We start from the raw sequence: 20,709 nt of genomic DNA, 5'->3' as shown, positions 1-20,709 counted from the left end.
GCCACGTTCACGTCGTCCCTCTGTGAATTTCCCATCCTGCGTCGACGCTTTGTGACGCCGGGATTTGTCGTACAGATGCTCGCATTTGTGGACCTCTCCAATTCCAGGTCCACTTTTATTCCCCTAGAGGAGGAAATGAAATGGAAATATATGTAAGAGGAGATGCGCAGCCAAGCACGTTTGCCTATAGAACAGCAATTTTTAGGGAACCTTCCATCTCTCTTTATGTACATTTACACTTTGTGCCAAAGCTTAATAATGAATTGCGTCTTTCGCACGAGATCAGCGGCTGGTAATGTGTATAAATATGCATTTTCTCCTGCCTGATGTCTCGGAGTTGATGATGCTGCAGTGTCATGGAAACAAGGCTTACCATGTAATAAATGCCAGTTAAATGACTCGCACCCCGGCTCCCATTGATTAACAAGCACGACACACTTGCAATCTTCTATTCTTCACGTGTCACCGTGCAACCGTGAAAGATGACGAGGAGGGTTTTTCAGCGCGGCTGCAGCCATCTTCTTATCTCCATCGCCATTAACGACGGAGCCGAGCAGCTACCAATTATCAGTGCAGTCAACAAGATCCTGATGATGCATCACTGACATTGCAACAGTTCTGTCCCACGATGGATCGATAATAAAGGCAGCCTGTGCCGTGGACCGAAACCCTCTCACAGCGTTTGCTCAAAGGCGCCGGCGCAGACACGTCTGAGCTCGATCAAACGCTGCAGCGTGCTCAAGGACCTTGTTAAACCAGCCTTTAAGTGTAGTGTCATTACATTTAATGGACGTATTTTAGTCTTTACCTACTGTTTGCTAAACAGCTAAAGGCCGGGCTTATTGGATGCACATTTCCTGCCCATTAAAGGCTCCAATAATAGATCAGTTTCACCTTTTATATTTCTAGCTGCAAGGCTAATATTCCGCTGTAAACTTTTATCTCCCTGTTGACAGGAGGATCGGCTGCCAACGACAGTCTGCTCACACAACAGATTAGAGATCAAACTGTGGGGGACAAAAATTGGTTTTCGATAGCGGGAATCGGAACGCGGCTGTAAGCGCAGCCGCACGGCGCCTCATCTGCGCTCTGTATGTCGCGTGTGATCCTCCCGCCGATCAGTTATCGCTAATCCTTCCACTCAGAGCTCTTTAACAAGTTGCTATTGTGTCGCCAACGCTTAACACGGCGGAGGAACGACCTCCGTGGCGAATGAAAGGAAGAGAGAGAGGGAAGGATGGAGAGATACAGGGAGAGGGAGAGGGCTACACCTCTGACAATGGGGAGAAAATTGGTTTACACTAGATAGGCTTGTGATTACAGAGGGAAGGAAAATGACTCAGATTAAACAATAGAACCGAGTGTGTGTGTGTGTGTGTGTGTGTGTGTGCCGGAGTGTATTTATGCATTCATGTGTGTGTTTCAGGGATTAGTGGGCGGTTAGGCTGGGATTTGGTTGAAATGAGTTGGTGAGTGCAGCATTCTGCTGGGTGTGGGCTCGGATGTCTGCGCATCCTGTATGGCGTCACACGTGGATGTCGTTCACGTGTGCGTGCACGCTCATCGATTACCGACACGCTGGGACATTTGTCTTAACAGACGCGTGTTGCAGCCAGAACCGGCTTGTAAAGACACAAATGCTATAGTTCTGTCATATTTATTCGGTTTTTAAATCATATTAATATATTGTGATGTTTCTTGTCTCGTCTAGGAGGCCCAGCAGGACGCGTACACAGCCCGGGGTCATGGCCCAGGGAATTCTGGGAAGGCCAACGTCGAGGACGGTGTCTCCCACGACCGCCCCTCCAGTTTGCCAGTGAGTGACCTCAACTACCTCCACACCTGCCTCTCTGTTGTCCCCGTGGGGCATCATGGGACGGTGTATTTCACCGCCCATTTAAGACGTATATGTGTCGGCGGTTTGACCGGCCAAAGTCCGGTGCTCTCACACCTCTCTCCAACCACTGAGTGGAGGATCCGGGCTGACGGATAAAGGTGTGGGCTACCACAAGTTCCTTTTGTTAATTTTTGTCCAAACAAATCAATTTTGCCTCTCTGTCGCCGCTTCCCTCGCAGCTCCTCTGCACTTTTAAGAATAGAATAAATAGACATTTGCAAATGGAGGCAAACTGCTGGAGGTGCGCGCGGCTTAATTTACCAGATATTTTGGAAAAGCCTCGGGAGTGTGTGGAGAAAACTGCAAGAGAAGCTAAATTAAGTGTAAGAAGTCTAATTAAGCCGTTATATTTTCCATAAACTGATACGTTTAAAGTCTGCGGCGAGTGGCCGCGCCGCGGTCCTTGAATGCACGCCGGCGCTCGCGTCTGATTTATCTGTCAGTCCCCCATACACCCATCTCTTCCTCTGTTTTTCCTCCCTCCATAACATTCTAGCAGTATGTCATCTGCTTTATCTCGGCATTTCTGCTTTTTCTCTTACATTTTCATTCTCCCACACGCTTTTCCCCCTCCTCCCTTATCCTCTCTGTCAGTCTTTCTCTCTAAAGTAGCATCATAAAAGCTCCCCCCCCCCCCCTTGCCTAAATGAAAAATGGCCTTGATGCATTAGTATGTGAATGCAGAGAGCAAGGCGAAAGGCGCGGCGCCTTTGCACGGCCCTTCTGTCTGAAGCGGCGCCGCTATCGCCCCGCTTCCCTCGCCACTTTAATCCCTGCATTTTACCCCTTGGGTCCTCTGCGTGTTTTCATATCCCATCCAAAACACGTGGCTTTGCCGAGATCCTAATCAGCGCCGGGTTTTGATGAGCGGGAGAAACACACAGAGAGGGTGAGATGGATAGATAGAAGGGAGGGAGGGAAAAAAGAGGAAAGGACAGAGAAATTACACTACATTTGCCAGGCTCCTTCAGCAAGCTGTCACAGCAGAGATGTAACCGCCCCCCCCCCCCCCCACCTTCTCTTTTTTTTCCACTCTCTCGCCAGTGTTTGATGTCAGATCTAAAGCTGCTGTCATCTTTTTTTTCCTCCCTCTTTCTCTCTGTCAGGAGGGAGGGAGCACGGGTCGGCAGAGTGTCATGTTGTTTTGGGATGAGTCTGCTGTGTGATGTGGCGGCATTTTTGAAGGCAGACCAAAGGGAAAAAGCGCTTATCACAAATTCAAGTCATAGTGTCCTGCGGCTTTTTTTAAATGTAATGTTTTGCAGATACTGTTTTGCTTTTCTTTTTCTCTCTTCCATATCAGTCTGAATTAAAAATTGAGGACGTAAGTTGGGGACACAAGCTAGTCGATAGCATTGTTTCTGCTCTCCATCCCATTTCTATGCAGTGATTTGGTGTCTGTCGGTATGTCAAGATTTTTTCACCTTACTATTAAATGAATTTCCACTGAATAGGTGAGACTTCAACCTTCAGCTTTATTGTTTGTCATCTACGGAGATCAAAAACCTCATCTCCTGATCCACCACCTCCCTTTTTTCAGGGTATTATTTTAAACTTTTGTGCTAGTTACAGTCTGATTCTAACAATTCTAAAAAGTTTGAACTGTATTCTCAGGCTCTTTAGATCGGTTCTGATCTTGCTCAGCCTGTTCTGGTTCCACCCAACAGTGCTGTCAGCAGCCACTGCAAAGATCCTCTAACGAGAAGATGAACCACTCAGTGGTGAAACGCTAACGAGTGAAATTAGCAGCTCTGCAGTTGGGTCACTGCGGAAATGGATGAAGTGAACCTCATAGTTCTTGTGTGTGTGAAGGTGTACTTTTGTTACTGGCCAAAAAAGAAATGTCACACAGAGAAGAGGCAGAAAAAAGAGTGATTCGTTTTTGACAATGATGTTAATTTCCTCCTGACGGGTGCAGTTCTTAGAAAGGTGAAAGTCATGTCGGTTCCTTGATGCTGACTTTTTTGGACAGCCCCCCAGGGAAAGTACATGATCCCATGTGCAGCAAATCCCTGTGACCTCTGTATGACCTTGCACTTTTAGCACAGTAATGTTTCTGACAGTTTAAAAAAAAAACAGTGGATGTAATTACTCAAGACATGAAGCTGGATGTCAGCAAAGCTACTTCCCACAGTTGGAGGTGTGAAGACGCACAAATTACCTGACAGTCCCAATTATCGGGACAGGCTCATTTCCAACATGCAGCACCTGCATGTTGAAAGTGCCCAGAGAGTCAAAACCATTTCTTAAACAAAGGTTATTTTGTTATTTGGGCCATCTAGCGTCACATTTAGGAGTAAGAGCTCTGCTTTCCCCCTCTCTTTAAGTGCTCTCCATCTTCATCTGTCCGGGCCAGTTCTCCCAGTGCCACGGTGAGCTGGGGAGTGAGGGCTTTCTTTCCAGCAACTGTGCATGTTCCCTGCTCTCTAGTGCTCAGTTGACAGGCTGCCAAACTGCCTCGCAGCCCCTCATCCTCTGGGACAGTGGAGAGGATGGCCAGCCACGTGGAAAGACAGAGAGGATGCTGGGGTAGACTGGTGAAGATGGGGGGGGGTGAAGCGATGAAGTGAAACATGGTTATCTTTTTGTCGCTTGTTCGGGGTTAGGGACATTGAATTCAGGCTATGGGTTTCTGACAGCAGGATGTCACATGTGCACACACACACACACACACACACACACACACACAGATAAAAATGTGTACCTCTCTCTGTTCTCATTTGTCCCTCTTTGACTTATTTTCCATGAGTCTAAAAATCCAGAAACACCATTTCCCCCGTCCTTGTCTCTCCCTGTCACTTCAGCGCGTCTTGCCCTCCCCAGCGTCGGGTCATGAATGATTGACAGGGCCCAGCTGGGGAGGCCTGCCTCCCTCTCCCCTCTCACATCGCTCCTTCTCATCACAGCCACACTCGCACCACCCGAGTCTCTTCTCACATGCATCCGCCCCACGCGTTGATTCACATCCTGTCCCCTCTGCAAGCCGCCCCTCGCACGTGCACGTCACCCGGGCTGTCGATACGGCGCGCGCTCATTCTGTGTATTTTATTTTAGCGTCCCGAGGCGAGCAGACGGGCCGGCTGACAGCGCCAAGTAATGTCATCCGGCAGCCTCCACATTAGCGCACACACTGTGAAGGAGAGCAGAGAAGGAAGGTGGGGGGGGGGGGGGAGTCAGAAATCTAAAAAAACAAGGGTGATGGAAAGAGGGAGGTAGGGCCTCATGGGAAGGGAAATGCGTCTCTTATCCTATATTGGTTTTTGAAATATGCAAAGGGTTACATGCTGCAGATGCAAATAGGATTATGAGAAATCGTTCGGATCACACCGACAAATACGCATGATCAGTCGCAGCGAGTGCATTTTTCATTAAAGTTCTGTGTTTGCATGCTTTGAAGTGGCTGACAGAGAGGCCCGTGAGAGGAAAGGAGGGTAGGTGGGAACGGGAGACAGGCTGGGAGATTCAGAGGCGAGATGTTCTCTGGACCCCGCAGACTATTCTTAGCACAGACAGCAGCGCTGAGAGCCACAGCGGCTCCCTGCCGCTGCGCTGAACGCATAGCTGCTCTGAGAATAGGACAGCTAATCTGTCGCCGTTCTCACACGACAAGAGCATGAATCAGACGCCGTTCTGCAGACCGCTTCTGCTTCCGGAATAAAGTGGCTAATTTATTACGGCTTTGTGCATCGCTCGTCCCGAATTTGCACGACGGTCTAGCGTTTTGGCTTCGCGCTTGCACTGCGTGTCGCACCAGTGCTCACACCTCGCTGCGTCGCTACCGCACGCGGTCTGTGTTTTCACCCCTGGCCATTTCACCAGAGTCAGATATCATGACACAGAAGTTGGAAGACTCTGCCTTCATTTAAAATGCAGACAGGGCTATTTTTCCCCCCTCTTGTAAGCTAGCCTGTTTTCATTTGCACCTCATGAATCATTTAGCACCGACACAGTTTTACGTACACGAGAAGTACTTCTTTTTTTTTGTCCAAGAGCATGTTTTTGCACAGTTTAATATTTGAAAACAACACGGACGCCGAGGCAGCAGAATGCGTCTGCAGTTAAAATAGCCCAAGGTCTTTCCACCCTTCTGCCATCAACATGAACCCTGACCCACAGAACTCTTGTGTGGCCACAGCTGAAAACAGGTCCTTAAATCCAAAAAGACACTCCTCAATGTCGTGGTCACAGCAGCGACGAAGGCAACAATTCCTTCTAAATTCAGCTAATCTGAAAACAGTGGCGCCAACAAGGGCCTGAGGGCTTGGAGGGTCTGTTTTTGTTGTTTTGGATGGTCTACCCATGCCTGACTGGGTTCTTCCCTCCAGATTTGGGTCAGGTCCATGGGCACGGTCCTCTGGCTGCTTCAGGAGGGGGTTCAACTGCCCAGGTTCAGTCGTGTGTGTGACAAAAACGGCATCTTCGTCTTCATCATCTTCATCATCGTCCCAGAGTTCTTCTTCTTCTCCTGTTGCGATTTCTCTTGCACAGCCGTAGTTTGTGCGAGAGTGCGACGTCCACCTTTGCAGAGCAATCCTCACTGGTGGGGGTTGTTCAACTAAAGTGGTAACAGTAGTGGTGGAAGAGCAGTAGTGGTGCGAATGGGGAAGGGTGGATTCTCCGTGATGGATGAGGCTGTGTTTTTGTTTTGTTTTTTTAAAATGTGACAGCAGCAAATGGCAAATAATAAAGTAACCTCTGTGTGTTCACCCCCCTGAGTCGACATGCACACACACCCCCAACAAGAGTGTGACATGGTGTGATGACTGAATAGGGGGAAATGGAGAAGAGTGAACTTGGTTAAGAAAACAGCAGGCTAGCTGCACTGGCGCCTCTCCACTAGAGGGAAAGATGGAGGAGGAGGAGGAGGAGGTGGAGGAGGAGGTGATGGAAGGAGGACTGACCGTAGAAGGAGAAAAATGCCTCCTGTCTTGTCGTTTTGCCCATTAGTGTTCCTGACTAGTGTGTTTTATCAAAGCTTAGTTCAGGTTCAGGACAGAAAAGGACACACACATACACACACACACACACACGCGCGCGCGCGCGCATCACACTGATATAGATTTATCTGACAGGCAGGATTTCCTTAAGCATAATGTGTGTGTGTGTGTGTGTGTGTGTGTGTGTGTGTGTGTGTGTGTACACAACACAAGAACATCCACATCAACACCTCCCAGAGTGTGCTCTTCGTCCCACCGCACAGCACATTGTTGTGACAGCACGCGGCGGCTGTATGAACGCCGCACCGTGGAAGTAAAAACAGGAACACGACATCGCGCGCGTTTCACCAGTTCAGCTTCTCTCTTCGAGGTGTCGCACCAGTGCAGCTCTTAAAATACGGCAACGATGGCAACTGCACTGCTCTGTGGCTCGCTCAGTTCTTTAGAGTTTGATATAACACAGAGCAATAAATAGATCTGTGCTCATGAAGTCTGATAGGCCCCTCTGGCACTGTTATAAATGCTGACTTTCTTGGACCATATTAATATTTAAATTAACGGTTAAAATGGCTTCAGATGTTATTGAGCCAATCTGCAGTGAAGATTTGAAACATCTATTTTATATTCATTAGAATGTCAGACATGGAAATGTTCTTTTGTCAAAGCAATTCTTTTTCCCGTGTGAAAGACTTTCTCTTCTTGTTAGTAATAATGCAGACAAATATTTCAAGTTAAGGCAGCTTTTCTGCAGTTCTTTTATTCCGAGTTTTTTTTTTTTTTCCTTTGGTAACTTTTATGTGCGGCTGATAAAAACGGACAACACTGTGAGACTGTGACAGGCTGTGGAATAAATGAACAAGCAAAAGTCCACATCGTTTTCCCTCCCTCCTGCCTGATCTCTCTCTTCAACATCCACCCACTGCCCTCTTTTCCCAGCTTCGGCCCCCACTGCAGGCACATGCAGTGCAGGGTGTGTTTTCTTGTCCTGCGTGTGTGTGTCCTCATTGTGGGCAAAGCTGAGATGGGAGTAATGGCCCAGGGAAGCCAGGGAGGAAATGTTTTGTTGTCCCTACAGCGCCCCCTGGCTACCCGGAGGCTAGAATTACAGAGGCCTTTTATGGTTCGGGAGCGCAACATCTCGTGTAGCTAGTTGCTATAGTGACACTGGTTCCGTGTGTGTGTGTGTGTGGGGGGGGGGGGGGGGGGGGGGGGGGGGGGGGGGGGGGGTACTCCTTGGGAGGTTTATTATGCATGATCCACTCAGTCCTGGCAGCATTACAATTAAAAATCGACTCACAAAACGTACCTGTGCTTTAGATACACACACACGTACACACACGTACACACGCACAACCCATTTCACAGCTGGATTCAAACTTCATGTTGTGTCTTTTAAAGATTAAGATAAAGTTTTTCCCTCTTATTATCTTCCAGAAGGTTTATCTGGCTGCACACTGCGCTCCCGGGCGAACACACCAGCAAGTGTGCTTTTCAAAAACACACAGACACACAAGCGCGCGCACGAGGAGTTGTTCAGATTGCAGATAGTAGTTTGGGATTGCTTCTAGTGAGTCCTTCAATATTTATAAATTAGGTTCTGACAAGGAAGGGATGGATGGATGGATGGATGGATGGATGGATGGATGGATGGATGGATGGATGGATGGATGGATGGATGGATGGATGGATGGATGGATGGATGGATGGATGGATGGATGGATGGATGGATGGATGGATGGATGGATGGATTCACATCATTATCAACGGTCTGAAGCGTTAAAACGCTTCCCTTCGTCTCTCAGACCGATGACAGAGGGAGGGCGGTAACCTGTAAATGTTCTGCAGGCACAAAATTGTTCCCGACGTCATGAGTCCTTCACCAGCTACTTCCTGCCGCTGATTATTTACCATAATCCAATCTGACATTTTTACACTGGCACCTCATGCACATTTTGTCCGCTTCATGTTATTTCAGACTTGATAAAGCTACCGAGACACAAGAGGCTTGACCCTGACCTTTAATTTTCAGAAAATGTGTGTTTTTTTCCGCTTCGTGTAGTTCAGTCCTCCCCTCTCCACGTTTCCTCACCTTGGCCTGTGCAGCATATAGTTTTGACCCCAATTTTGCCATCTCTCTCTACTCAATGTAGCCAATTTTGCGCCAGTGGCCTCGCGCTGCCATCACAGTCACTGGCTGATTGGTCTCCGTGTGACCGCTTCTTTCTAAAGAAAAGTTCCTTTTATATCCAGGATGTAGATTCAGGAATTGTTTCAAAAGGATTAGCCCTGGGATGTGGGGCGCTTTTAGATGTTTTAGCAGATATCTTGTAGGGTTACGGGCGCATTTTCAGGTCAAAGCTTGAAATGATCACAGCAGCATTGCACTTTAACCTCGATTAGGGGATCCGAGCTCCCTCTGTTGTAGTTTAGTTTGTATTCTGGCCCCGACTTTGTTGTGTGTCGCTGTTAATGGGAAGTTCTCTCTCAGTGGGCCGGGGACGTACCATCTCCATTTAGCCCTCCGCTGCTACGACTTTCTTAATTGATACAGGCTGGACCCATTTGATCCGTGATAGGATGGACGAACCGGGTGGCGACAGGATAACAAAAGAAGGAAGACCGGCCTTTGAGTCCGTGATTGCTGCTGTAATCTTCTCCCTCATGCCGGCCACTGTATTTACATTTGATATGGCGCTTGGGGCTTTATAGACACAAGCAACAAGAGTCTGGATGGGCGCCAGGGTGTCATGTGCTGAAACGCTTTGCGTTTGCGTGCCAGTTGTGTGTGTAAGTGATCTCTCCTCTCATGTAATGACCGTTCCAATGGTTTGCTAATTGCATATGTTCCAAAGCTTTTTTTCTCTCGCAGCATTGTCTGTATGCTATGTATAATGTTTCCTTTATTACTGTATGCATTTGAATGTACGCCAGCTCGTGTGAGTGGGTCTCTCAGCCAAGCAGCCTGCGTTAAACACCCGAGTCCTCCGCCATTAATGGGTAGACGAGGGGCTGGAAGAACGGAAAAAAAATAGTGTGGGAAGAGGCTAAAAGGTTTCGGCGTCTGGACAGATGAAGTGATAGTCAAAAGGCGAATAGGAGAAGAAGGAGGGAGGCGGTGGAGGAGGATTTTGGCCAGAAAGGAAGAATTCACTGGGGTGTGGAGGGGTTTTCTGCCCTGACTGATGCCTGTTGTTCAGCCCTCTTCCACTGTTTTCTGTCCTGCCAGTGTGATTACAATCAGGAGGGCTGGCAGTGGATTAATGTCAGGCTGAATAAATGATTCTGTGAGATTTGTGCTTGTTACACTTTCATACATGCATGAGCGTGTACGCAGAGACACACACTGCGAGGGTCAGTGATAGCCCATTTTCTCAGTTGCGTTGCTCTTTTGGAAGCGTACAACCATCTGTCAGTGTTGGCTACGTGATTAAACAAATCCTCCCTCCCTCTCTCTCATCCTCTCTCGCCCCCTCTTTCTCTCTTACTCTGTGTGTGTGTGTGTGTGTTTGTGTTGTTGTCTGTGTCGTTGCTGTTCAGCAACCTGTGACTTCCAAAGAGTCCTCTCTATCATTTTTCCATGAGCACTTTCACAAATGGTTCTGGGGGAGAGTTGATTGGAATCTCAGGTAGCGAGGGTGTGAGCGAGTGTGTGTCCTGTGATAGACTGGTGACCTGGGTCGGGTGTATTCCTGCCTCTTCCCCCATGAATGCTGCTGTGGGCTCCAGCGACCCATGTGACCCCCTGATTAGGAGGTTAAACAGAAAATGAAGGGATGGATTCATTATAAGCTGGAACTATTCAAAATGGGTCTTTTTTAAAATTTTGGGTCATTTTAATTGATCCTCATTACAATCTAATTGTTATTTCACCGTAGTCTGCAGTACATTTTAATTATTTCATGGTGTATACCTCCTAGGGCCTGCATTTTATTTAAAAAATGCACCCCGCCTTAAAAGAATGGTTTGAACTTTTGGGGCTGTGGAGTCACTGCTGATTTGCGTTCACGCTTCTCTCCTGCGTGGAACTCTGTCTGTACAGTCTAGCTCTCCCTCCAGCAGAACAGCTGGCCCATTGATTTATTTTACAGGCTTGTAATTATTCAAACAATGTGCAAGAAGGCATTTGAAGACAAAAGACGGGGAACTTAAAAGAGAGGGAATCCTTAGAACGCCGAGACATAAGTACTCTCTGTGCCATCAAAACAGAGTAAATATTTGTCCATGTTTGAGTAAATTCAAAAAATAAAAAGGTGTTTTTCTGTGATATTATTCTTTGCTGTGTTAGCTCAGCATTAGCATTTTGGCTAATCCACCAGCTCCCAGTATGGCAGCCGCTTAATAGCTCGTCGGTTGGTGGGGGGGGGTACCAAATATCCAGGATGAAATATCTGAAGAGAGAGGCAGAGAGAGAACGCACGTCTCTGGTTGGCCCTCTGAATTGAGTTACAGATGTTATGATTTGTCATCTTGTCTTTTTCCTCTCGTTTTTTCCGCGTCTCGTTTCCCTTTCGCCTTGGGGGCTTTGGGGGATTTTATCGTTCTTTTCTCTTTTTTTATTCTTCATTTCTTCATTTTTTTCCATTTGGGTGGTGATATTTGTCATACTGTCAAGCTGGTGGTTTAGAGCATGTGTTTGTGTGTATCCGAGCGAGTGGGGACAAGTGGCACCGAGTGTTTATGCCTTGATTTTGGTCGGCGTTGGTGGAAGAAGTGGATGTGTGGGTCAGAGTGGTTTGGCCCAGATCTCCATATTGGACTCCCAGTCTCATCAATATGCAGCACAGTGGGCGGTTTGTGTGAACTTGACTTGATTGCTTTAATTGGATGGAATACAACCCTCTCGCACATTTTAATTCTATCTTTGTGAGGACCCTTCTTGGCTTAATGCATTCCCAAGGCCCTTACCCGAACCATCACAACAAACGGGCCTGACCCTAAGCCTGACCCAAACCCAATTTTAGCATTAACCCGAAAACCAAGTCTTAACCCTTAAGCAAACTTTTGAGTTTGTGAGGACCAGAAAAAATGTCCTCACTGTGAAGGTACAAGCACACACACACACCCACATACACACACACACCCACATACATACACACACTACATACAGATATAAACAGAAGTTGGAGTTTCAGAGGTTTAAGGTCCTTTGTCATATGTAAACATTCTTATACACAAACATATACGTGTACATCCATATACATTAAGTGCACGCGGGGCAGGTTACACACATGTATCGTGTTTGTTCTTGCATGCGTGTGAAAATGATGTGGAAATCAAATTCACCTTGAAGTATCCTTCTCATATTTTTGTCTCAGTCTTTGCTTTGAACGCACTGCAGCACTCAGTTCAAAGAGAAATGCCTGTGTGCACGCACGCGTGCGTGTGTGTGTGTGTGTGTGCATGTGTGCGTTGGTGGTGTGTGTTTGCAGTGACAACATGGTTTGAGATGGGACAATCCAGAAAGTGAGAGAGAGAGGATGAGAGAGAGGGGGGGGGGGACCTGCTGCTGTTCTCTTCCACCCGCCCCCGATCCTTCCCCATCAAAGGGCAGCCAGGCCTAGAGGAGCACGTGTCCTTCACCCACAGTCCCCCACCCCCACCCCCCACCCTCAATTAAAACAGCCTGGCTCAGATGGAGCAAGGAGAGAGGGTGATAGAAGGTCAACTGAGGGAAGGAGGTGACAAAGTGGATGCGTGGATTTATGTCGAGGTCACTGTGGCACCAGTGACCTCCCACCTTCTCCTTCATGTTTGGGACACAATCAGTAGCAGGCAGGTGCAGAACCTCAGGTGATGTTCTGTTTAACGAAGGAACCGCTTGTGTCCCTCCGTCACCTAAAGAACATTGGCGGGCTGATATGGTTGTTAAGTGTGAATCTAAATTTAGACTTGAATGTCTGTGTTTTATTTTGCTGGTTAGATTTTCAGGTGTGTGGAGATGCATGGGAGGTCATGTCTACGTGTTTACTGGCAATATGATTCAAACAATGAAACAAGAGGAGGCATCACTGAGGAGCCACTCATTAGCCCTCTGCTAAGGGCCGGCTTCAAGTGTTTACTCCCTGTTTTTAGGTTTGTTGTGCTCATTATTATGTTATACCACAGTCTCTTCACATAATTAGTCATTTCAAGCTTGATTCAGATGTGGCTGACATCAGGTCCATATTGTTTTCATCCCGGTGGGCATCATTTGCACAGATCACGCAAAGTCTTGTCTTGTGCATAAATACAAGGCCGTGGCTTTAGAGACGTTGATGTAGCATCGAAAACAAAGACTGTCGTGTGAATAGACAGACGTTTACAATGTTTTTTTTCCCTTTTGTTCTCATTTCTGATTTGATTTAGTTGACAACAACTCTATATGTGTCATTGAGCCCATTCACGGACAGTATATACGGTATATTTACGAACTTTTTTGCCCCCATCTTTCATGAGCTGAACTCAGAGATTCAGCGAAGGCGGCAGCAGAAACCGACGCTCATCTGTCAGTGGGCAAACGCTCACTTTCGACAGCGTCTGGCACTTTGGAGAGGTGTTCTTATCACGGATAAATCCCGCTTTTCAGCGTGGAGGGCAGATGGCAGACGGCGTTGTTGGCGTGTATAGCGTGGTGTGGATGAGCGGTTTGCTGATGTCTACATTGTGGATCTGGCGGCCCGTGGTGGCAGAGGGGTTATGGTATGGGCAGGCGTATGTTATGGACAACAAACACAGGCGCATCTTATTGGCGGCATTTTTGGATGGGTGGATGGATGGATGGGTGGATGGATGGATGGATGGATGGATGGATGGATGGATGGATTCATGGATGGATGGATGGGTTCATGGATGGATGGATGGATTGATGGATGGATGGATGGATGGATGGATGGATGGATGGATGGATGGATGGATGGATGGATGGATGGATGGGTGGGTGGATGGATGGATGGATGGATGGGTGGGTGGGTGGGTGGATGGATGGGTGGATGGGTGGGTGAATGGATGGATGATGGATGGATGGATGGGTGGGTGGGTGGGTGGGTGTGTGGATGGATGGATGGATGGATGGGTGGGTGAATGGATGGATGGGTGGGTGGGTGGGTGGATGGATGGATGGATGGATGGATGGATGGATGGATGGATGGATGGATGGATGGATAGATTAATAGATCAGAGAAAAGGACGAGGGAGCAATAAAAACCAACTTGGGGGAGTCAAAGGAAGGACTTATTACAGGCAGGAAGGATGGAAATGATGTAAGCAGCAGAGTGTTTTGAAGATCTTGGGAAATAAACCCAGCGACTCAAAGGAAGGAAATCTTCCCAGCGTGTGTTTTCTCTCTCTGAAGCGGGTGTAAGACAGCGATGCAGCGGGGCAGGAGACAGTAAAGGTCACCCCGTCTTAGTCTTCCTCCTCGCTCCCTCGTTCTTGCCACTGAAATGATTTCCACTCAGAAGTCCTTGGCAGACCTCAGTTATGGAAAGAAATATTGCAGCTTGGCATCTAAATACAGAGTTATTGCCAGAGACATACAAGCGGAGCCCTGAATCCCTCCGCTAACGGCGCGCATGCATCACTTTTTATAGTACGGATAACACTTCAGATCGCAGCGGTTATCATCATAATAGTTTTCTTTATCATCGCAACACTGAAATGTTTGGCGGGTCAGGAAAATGCTCACAGAGGTCGTGAGAGAACACTTTTAATGTGGTGAAACGCTGCTGCCTTTTTCAAGGGAAATTATAAAAAAAAACTGCTTTTTTTCTTTCAGCTTTTTTCCACCGCCTGACTTGTCAATTTCTAATATTTCCTCCTTTTCTTTCCATTTTCTTTTTCACTCTGATCTCTTTCTTTCCTCCTCGACCTCATCCCCTCTTATTTCCTGTCCTCCCCCCTCCTCTCCTCCTTGACTCAGGAGGCTGTAATCTCCAAAAGGTCAGTCCTGGCTGACATTTTCCGTGGAACCTCATTGATTTCCACTCTGCGCGTTGCGATTGGCCGACAGAAGCTGCCTCCATTTCCCACCAATCCCCCTTAACCAGGAAGCCAGCCATCCAACAGACCCCAGGGTCAACCAGCTTCAAATAGCTTTCTCTGCGTTCTTATTTGCTCTGTGTCTCCCTCCTATGTGGCTGCACGCCTCACTGCAGGTTGGGGAAGGAAGGAAAGAGAGCGGGATGGATGAAGGAGGAGGATTAAGGTCTAAAACGGAAGTTTACAAGGCTCATGATAATGGTTCTCAAGCTGGGGTACAGGGTCTCCCCCGGGGCGCCTGCATGGCCACAGAAGGGCCACAGGCAAAGCCAGGAATATTTCAGTTTGAGAAGGAAAAAAAATGAGAAATGAGGAGAAACATCCCAACGTATCAGTCGGACTTGTGCGGGCTTTTGGGACGAAAGGGTATCGAGCTTTGGTCCGACCTCGCAGGAAGAGCATCATTCTCCATGTATCCGTCATCATTTGAATGCACCGCCAACCCCTTCTGCTTACTTTCTTATTAAAGTTAATCTCCTACTGCTGAGAATGTAATCATCTGACATCAAATACACAAGTCACACACACACACACACAATCCGATTCATCAATATAAAGTCTAGAGGTGCGCTTCCCTGCATTGCTGATGTTGCCCAGCTCATTTCCCTGCATTAGGGGGGGAAGAGCGAGGGAGAGGGAGCGCGGTTCCGTTTGTCAAAAGCTCAGTGACAGTCACACAACATGATAAGAATGCCTGTGACAAGGACACGCCGCGGTAGCTTTATCACGCCGCTGCAGTTGGAAGCTGACCTGGTCCGTAGCGCCGCGGTGACGTTGTTGGGCATCCACAAAGCCTATTGTACACTCACAAGAGACGGAATTCTAAACGCCAGCAGGCCTGCTGGCAGCCTGGAGGCCACCTCTTCCATACGAGCGTTATTCTCTCTGCTTTGTCTCACTGGGAACATCTTGTTGAAATGCTCTCGGGAGCCTGTTAGCTCCATATATGTACAGCAAAAGGCCTTGTTCCAAAAGGCCCAATTTTGTTTATATTTACCACTTTTGCTACTTAGCTTTATTCAGTCCTACAACGGTGCTATAAGTTGAAGGATGTAATCAGAATTAACATCTATGGAATAAGTGCTTTGACCTGTAGCTGCCCTGTCGTTGCCCTGGACGACACTGACGTTCTACCACAAATCAAACCTTCGCAGGTACGGTCGACGCGCTGTGAGGAACATAAAAAGCCTTTCATGTTGCTATATTGATCTCGTTTTAATACTGTATCTGATATTCCCACTCTATTCGTTGCTCTATCTGTGGTGCAATATGTCGCTAAAGAAGCTAGTAGCACTGAAGTGAACGGAGTACCTGCATTGCTGCAGAATCATTGTAATAAACGAGATGCTGGAGAGAAAGCAACAATAGCTATTGTGCATCTGAATATGCTTACGTGCGCCGACTGCTAGGCGCTCTTGTTTTTGCATAACGTGCATAACGTGTTTCGCAGCATTATACTCCTCGCTATGCCTGTCTCGTCTTTATCTGCCGGTTGTTTTCTTCCTCCTGCCCCTGCTGGCTCTGCCCCGCTTCTCGCCACAGAAACGCCGCCCTCGCGAGACGGCGGCGGCGTCTGCAGAAAATGTCCGAACGCTCCCGCGTAAACAAACAGGCAGACAGCTCTCTGTCTTTTCTCTGTGAAGTGATAATGCATTCCCCACGCTGCTTTTGTTCTCATGCTAATGAAGTGGACCGCGTTGGTAATCACTTTCAGACCCTCAGCCGGGGAGAAAGCAGAGACGGCAAAACAAAAGCTGGAACAAAAGAACGCTTCGCCGCTGTCGTGTGTGGGGAGAAGTGGAGGTGGAAATAGAACTGGGCGTGCGTTTGAAGTGGGTTTGCGCGAGTGTGTCTGCGCTCGCGCAGATTCACCCGTTCACAGCCGCCCGCCGTCGCCATCTGCTGGCGGGAGGTCAGAGGTGACGGGACGCAAACGACGACAGGTTCGCGGTCCACGGTCAGCGCAGGAGAGAATCATTACCAGCCGGTTTCAGAGGAGATGCTCTGCTTTGATTGCTGCTGAAGCTAGCTGAAGCTGAAGCTAGCTGAGGCGCCGGTAAATGTGCCTTTCCCGCTCGGAGTCGTCGTCCTGCCGCGAGGGTTTGACAGCCGCTGCTGACGCAGGTTGTCCTTGTTTACAGCACAGATCTAAACCGAACGGTCCAGTCAGAGCCGGCCAGCGCCCGCCATCGCCAACTCGAATACACACTTTTAACTTCCCTCACAAATATGACACTTCTGTCCGCACCTCTCAAAGTCTGCTGCCTCCGTCAGCTCCGCTGTCTTCCTCCAACCAGCCAGCGGTTAAAGCGATGGCGTGCAATCGGGCCGTGTGGTCTCTTTAGTCCTATCGAGGAGATGAAGGCCTTTCTGTCAGCGTCTGAATGCATCTTCAACAGCAAACGCCTGAAGAAACGGCTGGCAGAGCTCGACTCCTGTGTGCCATAGAAACAAAATGATGGATCCAGTTGGAGAAACAGATTATGGTTTCTTTTTAAGCCCCTTTTGAGCAGACGAAGACTAGAATCTAAATTTTCATTTCCTGCGTCTCTCAAAATACATTAATGATCCCTCTCGTCCTGCTTTTCCTCTTTCATCTCATCACAGCTCTTTTTATTACCGATCTCTCCCTGTGGTTGGCTGTGTTTAGGCCTCCCCCGTAGAGCTATTTGTTTACTGGAGACCTTGGAAATTAGCATGTTTCATAAGTGCAGGAGCGTTTCATGCTTTACACACTTGTGTATGTTTTCCAAAGCTTGTTTTTTATTTTACCTACACTATGCGTGTGTGTGTGAGTGTATGGGTGTGTATTTGCGTGTGTGTGTGTGAGAGCGATGGGAGTTTGTGTTCCCGCGTCCATCCAGCTTGTTTGGCGTGTCATCCCTCTCAGTGGAAGATATTAGGCTACAGTAACAAGCTATTGATTGGACACGGTGGGAGTCTGCCCCTGATCTCTTATGGAAATACTGAGATCCACACACACACACACACACACACACACACACATGCACAACTGAGTATACACAATGCCCTCATAACCAGAAGGAACACACACCAAAAGCTAACCTGCAGATGTTTTCCTTGTATTAACGTTCCTCTGCTGCACTCAGCGAGCTCCTGGGAAATCAAACTGCTTCTTGTTGATGCTTTTTTCCCCTTCTTCTTCCTCTTCTCATGTTTTTCCTGTTTATAAGGATGAGTTTTCCCATTTCTTTGTCTGTTCAGGTGTGTTGGCTATCACTGACCCCTGCCGCTGGGTCTCCCAAAACAATCACTTCCACGTTGGAGAGGGCTCTTCGCAACGGAGCGTCGGCGCCTCTGTGGCAAACGCGGAAAAAATAAATTGATCAGCGCGGTATCGATTATTGCTTCACCACAGAGGACCACGGCGGACACTTTTTTTAAATTAAATGTCACATCATCAAACTTAAAAAAGAGCCTAAACCTGAGCACCCTTTTAGCCGTGGCCCCAGAGCCTGTTAGTGAGAACATCAACTGTGGTTTGTGAAATATCGATCAAGGTTTTTATTAATGTTTCTCTCTTGAAATGTATTTCAATTTGGGTGGCCCGCAGAGACAAGCACACGCCTGACTCTCACTTTTTCCTTCACACACACACACACACACACACACACACTTGAATAGTTCCCTTCAGACAGGTGTAGTAGAGTCAGACCAGTTATTTGAGCCGTTGTAGCACAGCCAACAACAGCCTTGGTCTAATTACCTCTGGGACGCCAGCATCACGCCAGGAGCAAAACAGGTGTGTGTGTGTGTGTGTGTGTGCACATTTGGATCAGTCAGGTTGTGATCTGCTGTTGTATATGTGTGTGCATAAGTATGCGTGTGTGTCTTCACCTGCCAGCGCACACTTCTGTTGACATCGCTCTGATCTCAGTGATAAGCCCAACAACAGGAGCCTACACTATTGCTCTCTCTCTCACACACACACACACACACACACGTAAACACAGTGGTGTAGATGAAAGGCTAGACGTCTGGATTTCGGGAGCAGCTAACATGACAAGGCTGTTATCTGCTATGCTCTTTATGAATATCACTAGATGGTCTTTAGGATAGATGATGTCAGCTTTGATGATCGTTGTGTTACTGAAATGACGTTTTGGCAGTTGTGTACACTAAAAAAAGAAAGAAAGAAAGAAATACACTAAGGACTGGTGCACATTCCCCTTGCATAAAAATGTAAGGATTTTTTTTTTATGCAAGCTGTCATTTTTCTCTCACGGCATTATGAGGAGAGCGTACTGCTGCATTTCCATGTGTTTCTCTCTCTCACACACACACACACACAGCTCTGAGTAGTGAGCCGTGTGATGTCTAAAGAGGTTAGTAAGTTCAACCACTGCCTGCTGAATTAAGCCTCTTTCTCGATCTACTGGCAAGGTAAAAACACACACCGACGGGAGGCTAAAATTAGCGCTGTAATTGGGATGATTTCTGAAGGTGAGAAATGAAAAGGAAGCAGCGAGTGGAAAAAAAATCCTCTCGCCCTCTTCACATGGCATTTCATTTTAGATTGATCTATTTTCTTTGGTTTATTTCTGCTATGGCTTTACGCCACTAGTCACATCCTAATAGGATTTTTCCTCATAAATTAGCTGAGCACTTTTCTCCTATAGGGCTGATTTAGCTCTCTGACTGTTCAGACGTATGTTTATTTTTTTATTTTATTACATTATCAAATGCAGTATGAGCGCCGCTATCACACGGTGCTGCTTTCTTCACCTTGAGATGTGCTTTGCTTTGTAGTTTCTGCTATTTTAACACCCAGCACAGGCGAGAGGCACATATTGGACTTCATGCAAATGAGCGTGTGCTGTTAGCCTGACAAAACCCGCAATGTCGCTCCATTACAGCGGCTACCGGTCGTTAGCAATGCTCTGTTTATATGTAGAAAGTCTCACTGAGACCGAAAATCAAAGCTCACAGTAAAACAGACAGCCGTTAAAGATATTAATGGCATCGGTGGATGATTTGTTTTGTATTTCAGCAGCCGGTTTCAGAGGAAAAAACAGGCCTCCGCAGCTCAGAACAGGCCTGATTATAAAGACTGGAAAAGTAACTGAAGGTGTTTATGTCTCCCATCAGCAGAAGCTGCAGCCAGTGTAAATGTTTTAGCAGTTTAAATGTCAGTTAAATGTTTAATTCAGCCAGTTAATTCAGCCAATTAAACAATAAAAATATACATTAGAATGTGTAGCTTAACCTTTAAGTCTTTTTTAAGCTATTTCATTCATTCTTGGAGGAGGTTAGAATGATTGTAGGACCTGATCATCAACCATGATAAACCATTACGGCGCCACAGTGGCCAGTAAGGAGACCAGTCAGATTATCTCATGTTGAGTTTAGAAGTTGAGTTTTGTGCGACTTCTGTGTTTTGAGCTAATCTATGATTTAAATGATTTGATTTCATCTTTGTGTTCTATTTTCTGGATTATTTCCATTTCCATTATCTCATATGGAATGAAAAAAAGACTTCAGATTATAAAATCTTTCTTGGAACGGATTAATCTCTTCAACAAGGCATCGCCGTATTTTCTGAAAACTCGAATCTAAATCCATGAAGCGCTGCCAGAATGAGACATTTCCTAAAATTACAGGATTTGTTGATGAGCCACCTCCAGTTTTTTGGTTTTTGAAGGCAGTGTGAGGTAGGAAATGACACTTAAAGCAGCGCCACACATCCATCAAATTGCCTTGAAAACTTTTGCTGAATTGGGTTGTTGGATGAGTTCTGGAGCCTTGGTGCGGATGCCAGTCTGCATTTGTGGCCTAATAAAGGGTCTCAGTCGTAATCTCGGTCTTTGTGGAGGATATCTGCAGTCGGCCAAATCTACA

General features: G+C 47.2%; 1 protein-coding gene across 3 annotated transcripts in view; it reads left to right on the top strand.

Annotated features, from left to right (window-relative positions):
* The window catches only part of arid1b (AT-rich interactive domain 1B), a 123,960-nt gene that overhangs the window by 40,767 nt on the left and 62,484 nt on the right, over positions 1–20,709 (top strand). For all 3 annotated transcript variants that reach the window (XM_029826040.1, XM_029826024.1, XM_029826029.1), the window contains one exon: positions 1,712–1,816. In XM_029826040.1, the coding sequence (XP_029681900.1) occupies positions 1,712–1,816 (105 nt within the window). The remainder of the gene's footprint in view (positions 1–1,711; positions 1,817–20,709) is intronic.

Source organism: Takifugu rubripes, chromosome 2, assembly GCF_901000725.2.
Source record: "Takifugu rubripes chromosome 2, fTakRub1.2, whole genome shotgun sequence".
NCBI lineage: Eukaryota > Metazoa > Chordata > Actinopteri > Tetraodontiformes > Tetraodontidae > Takifugu > Takifugu rubripes.
Note: the sequence above shows the minus strand (reverse complement) of the source record. Positions and strands in the feature narration are given on the sequence as shown.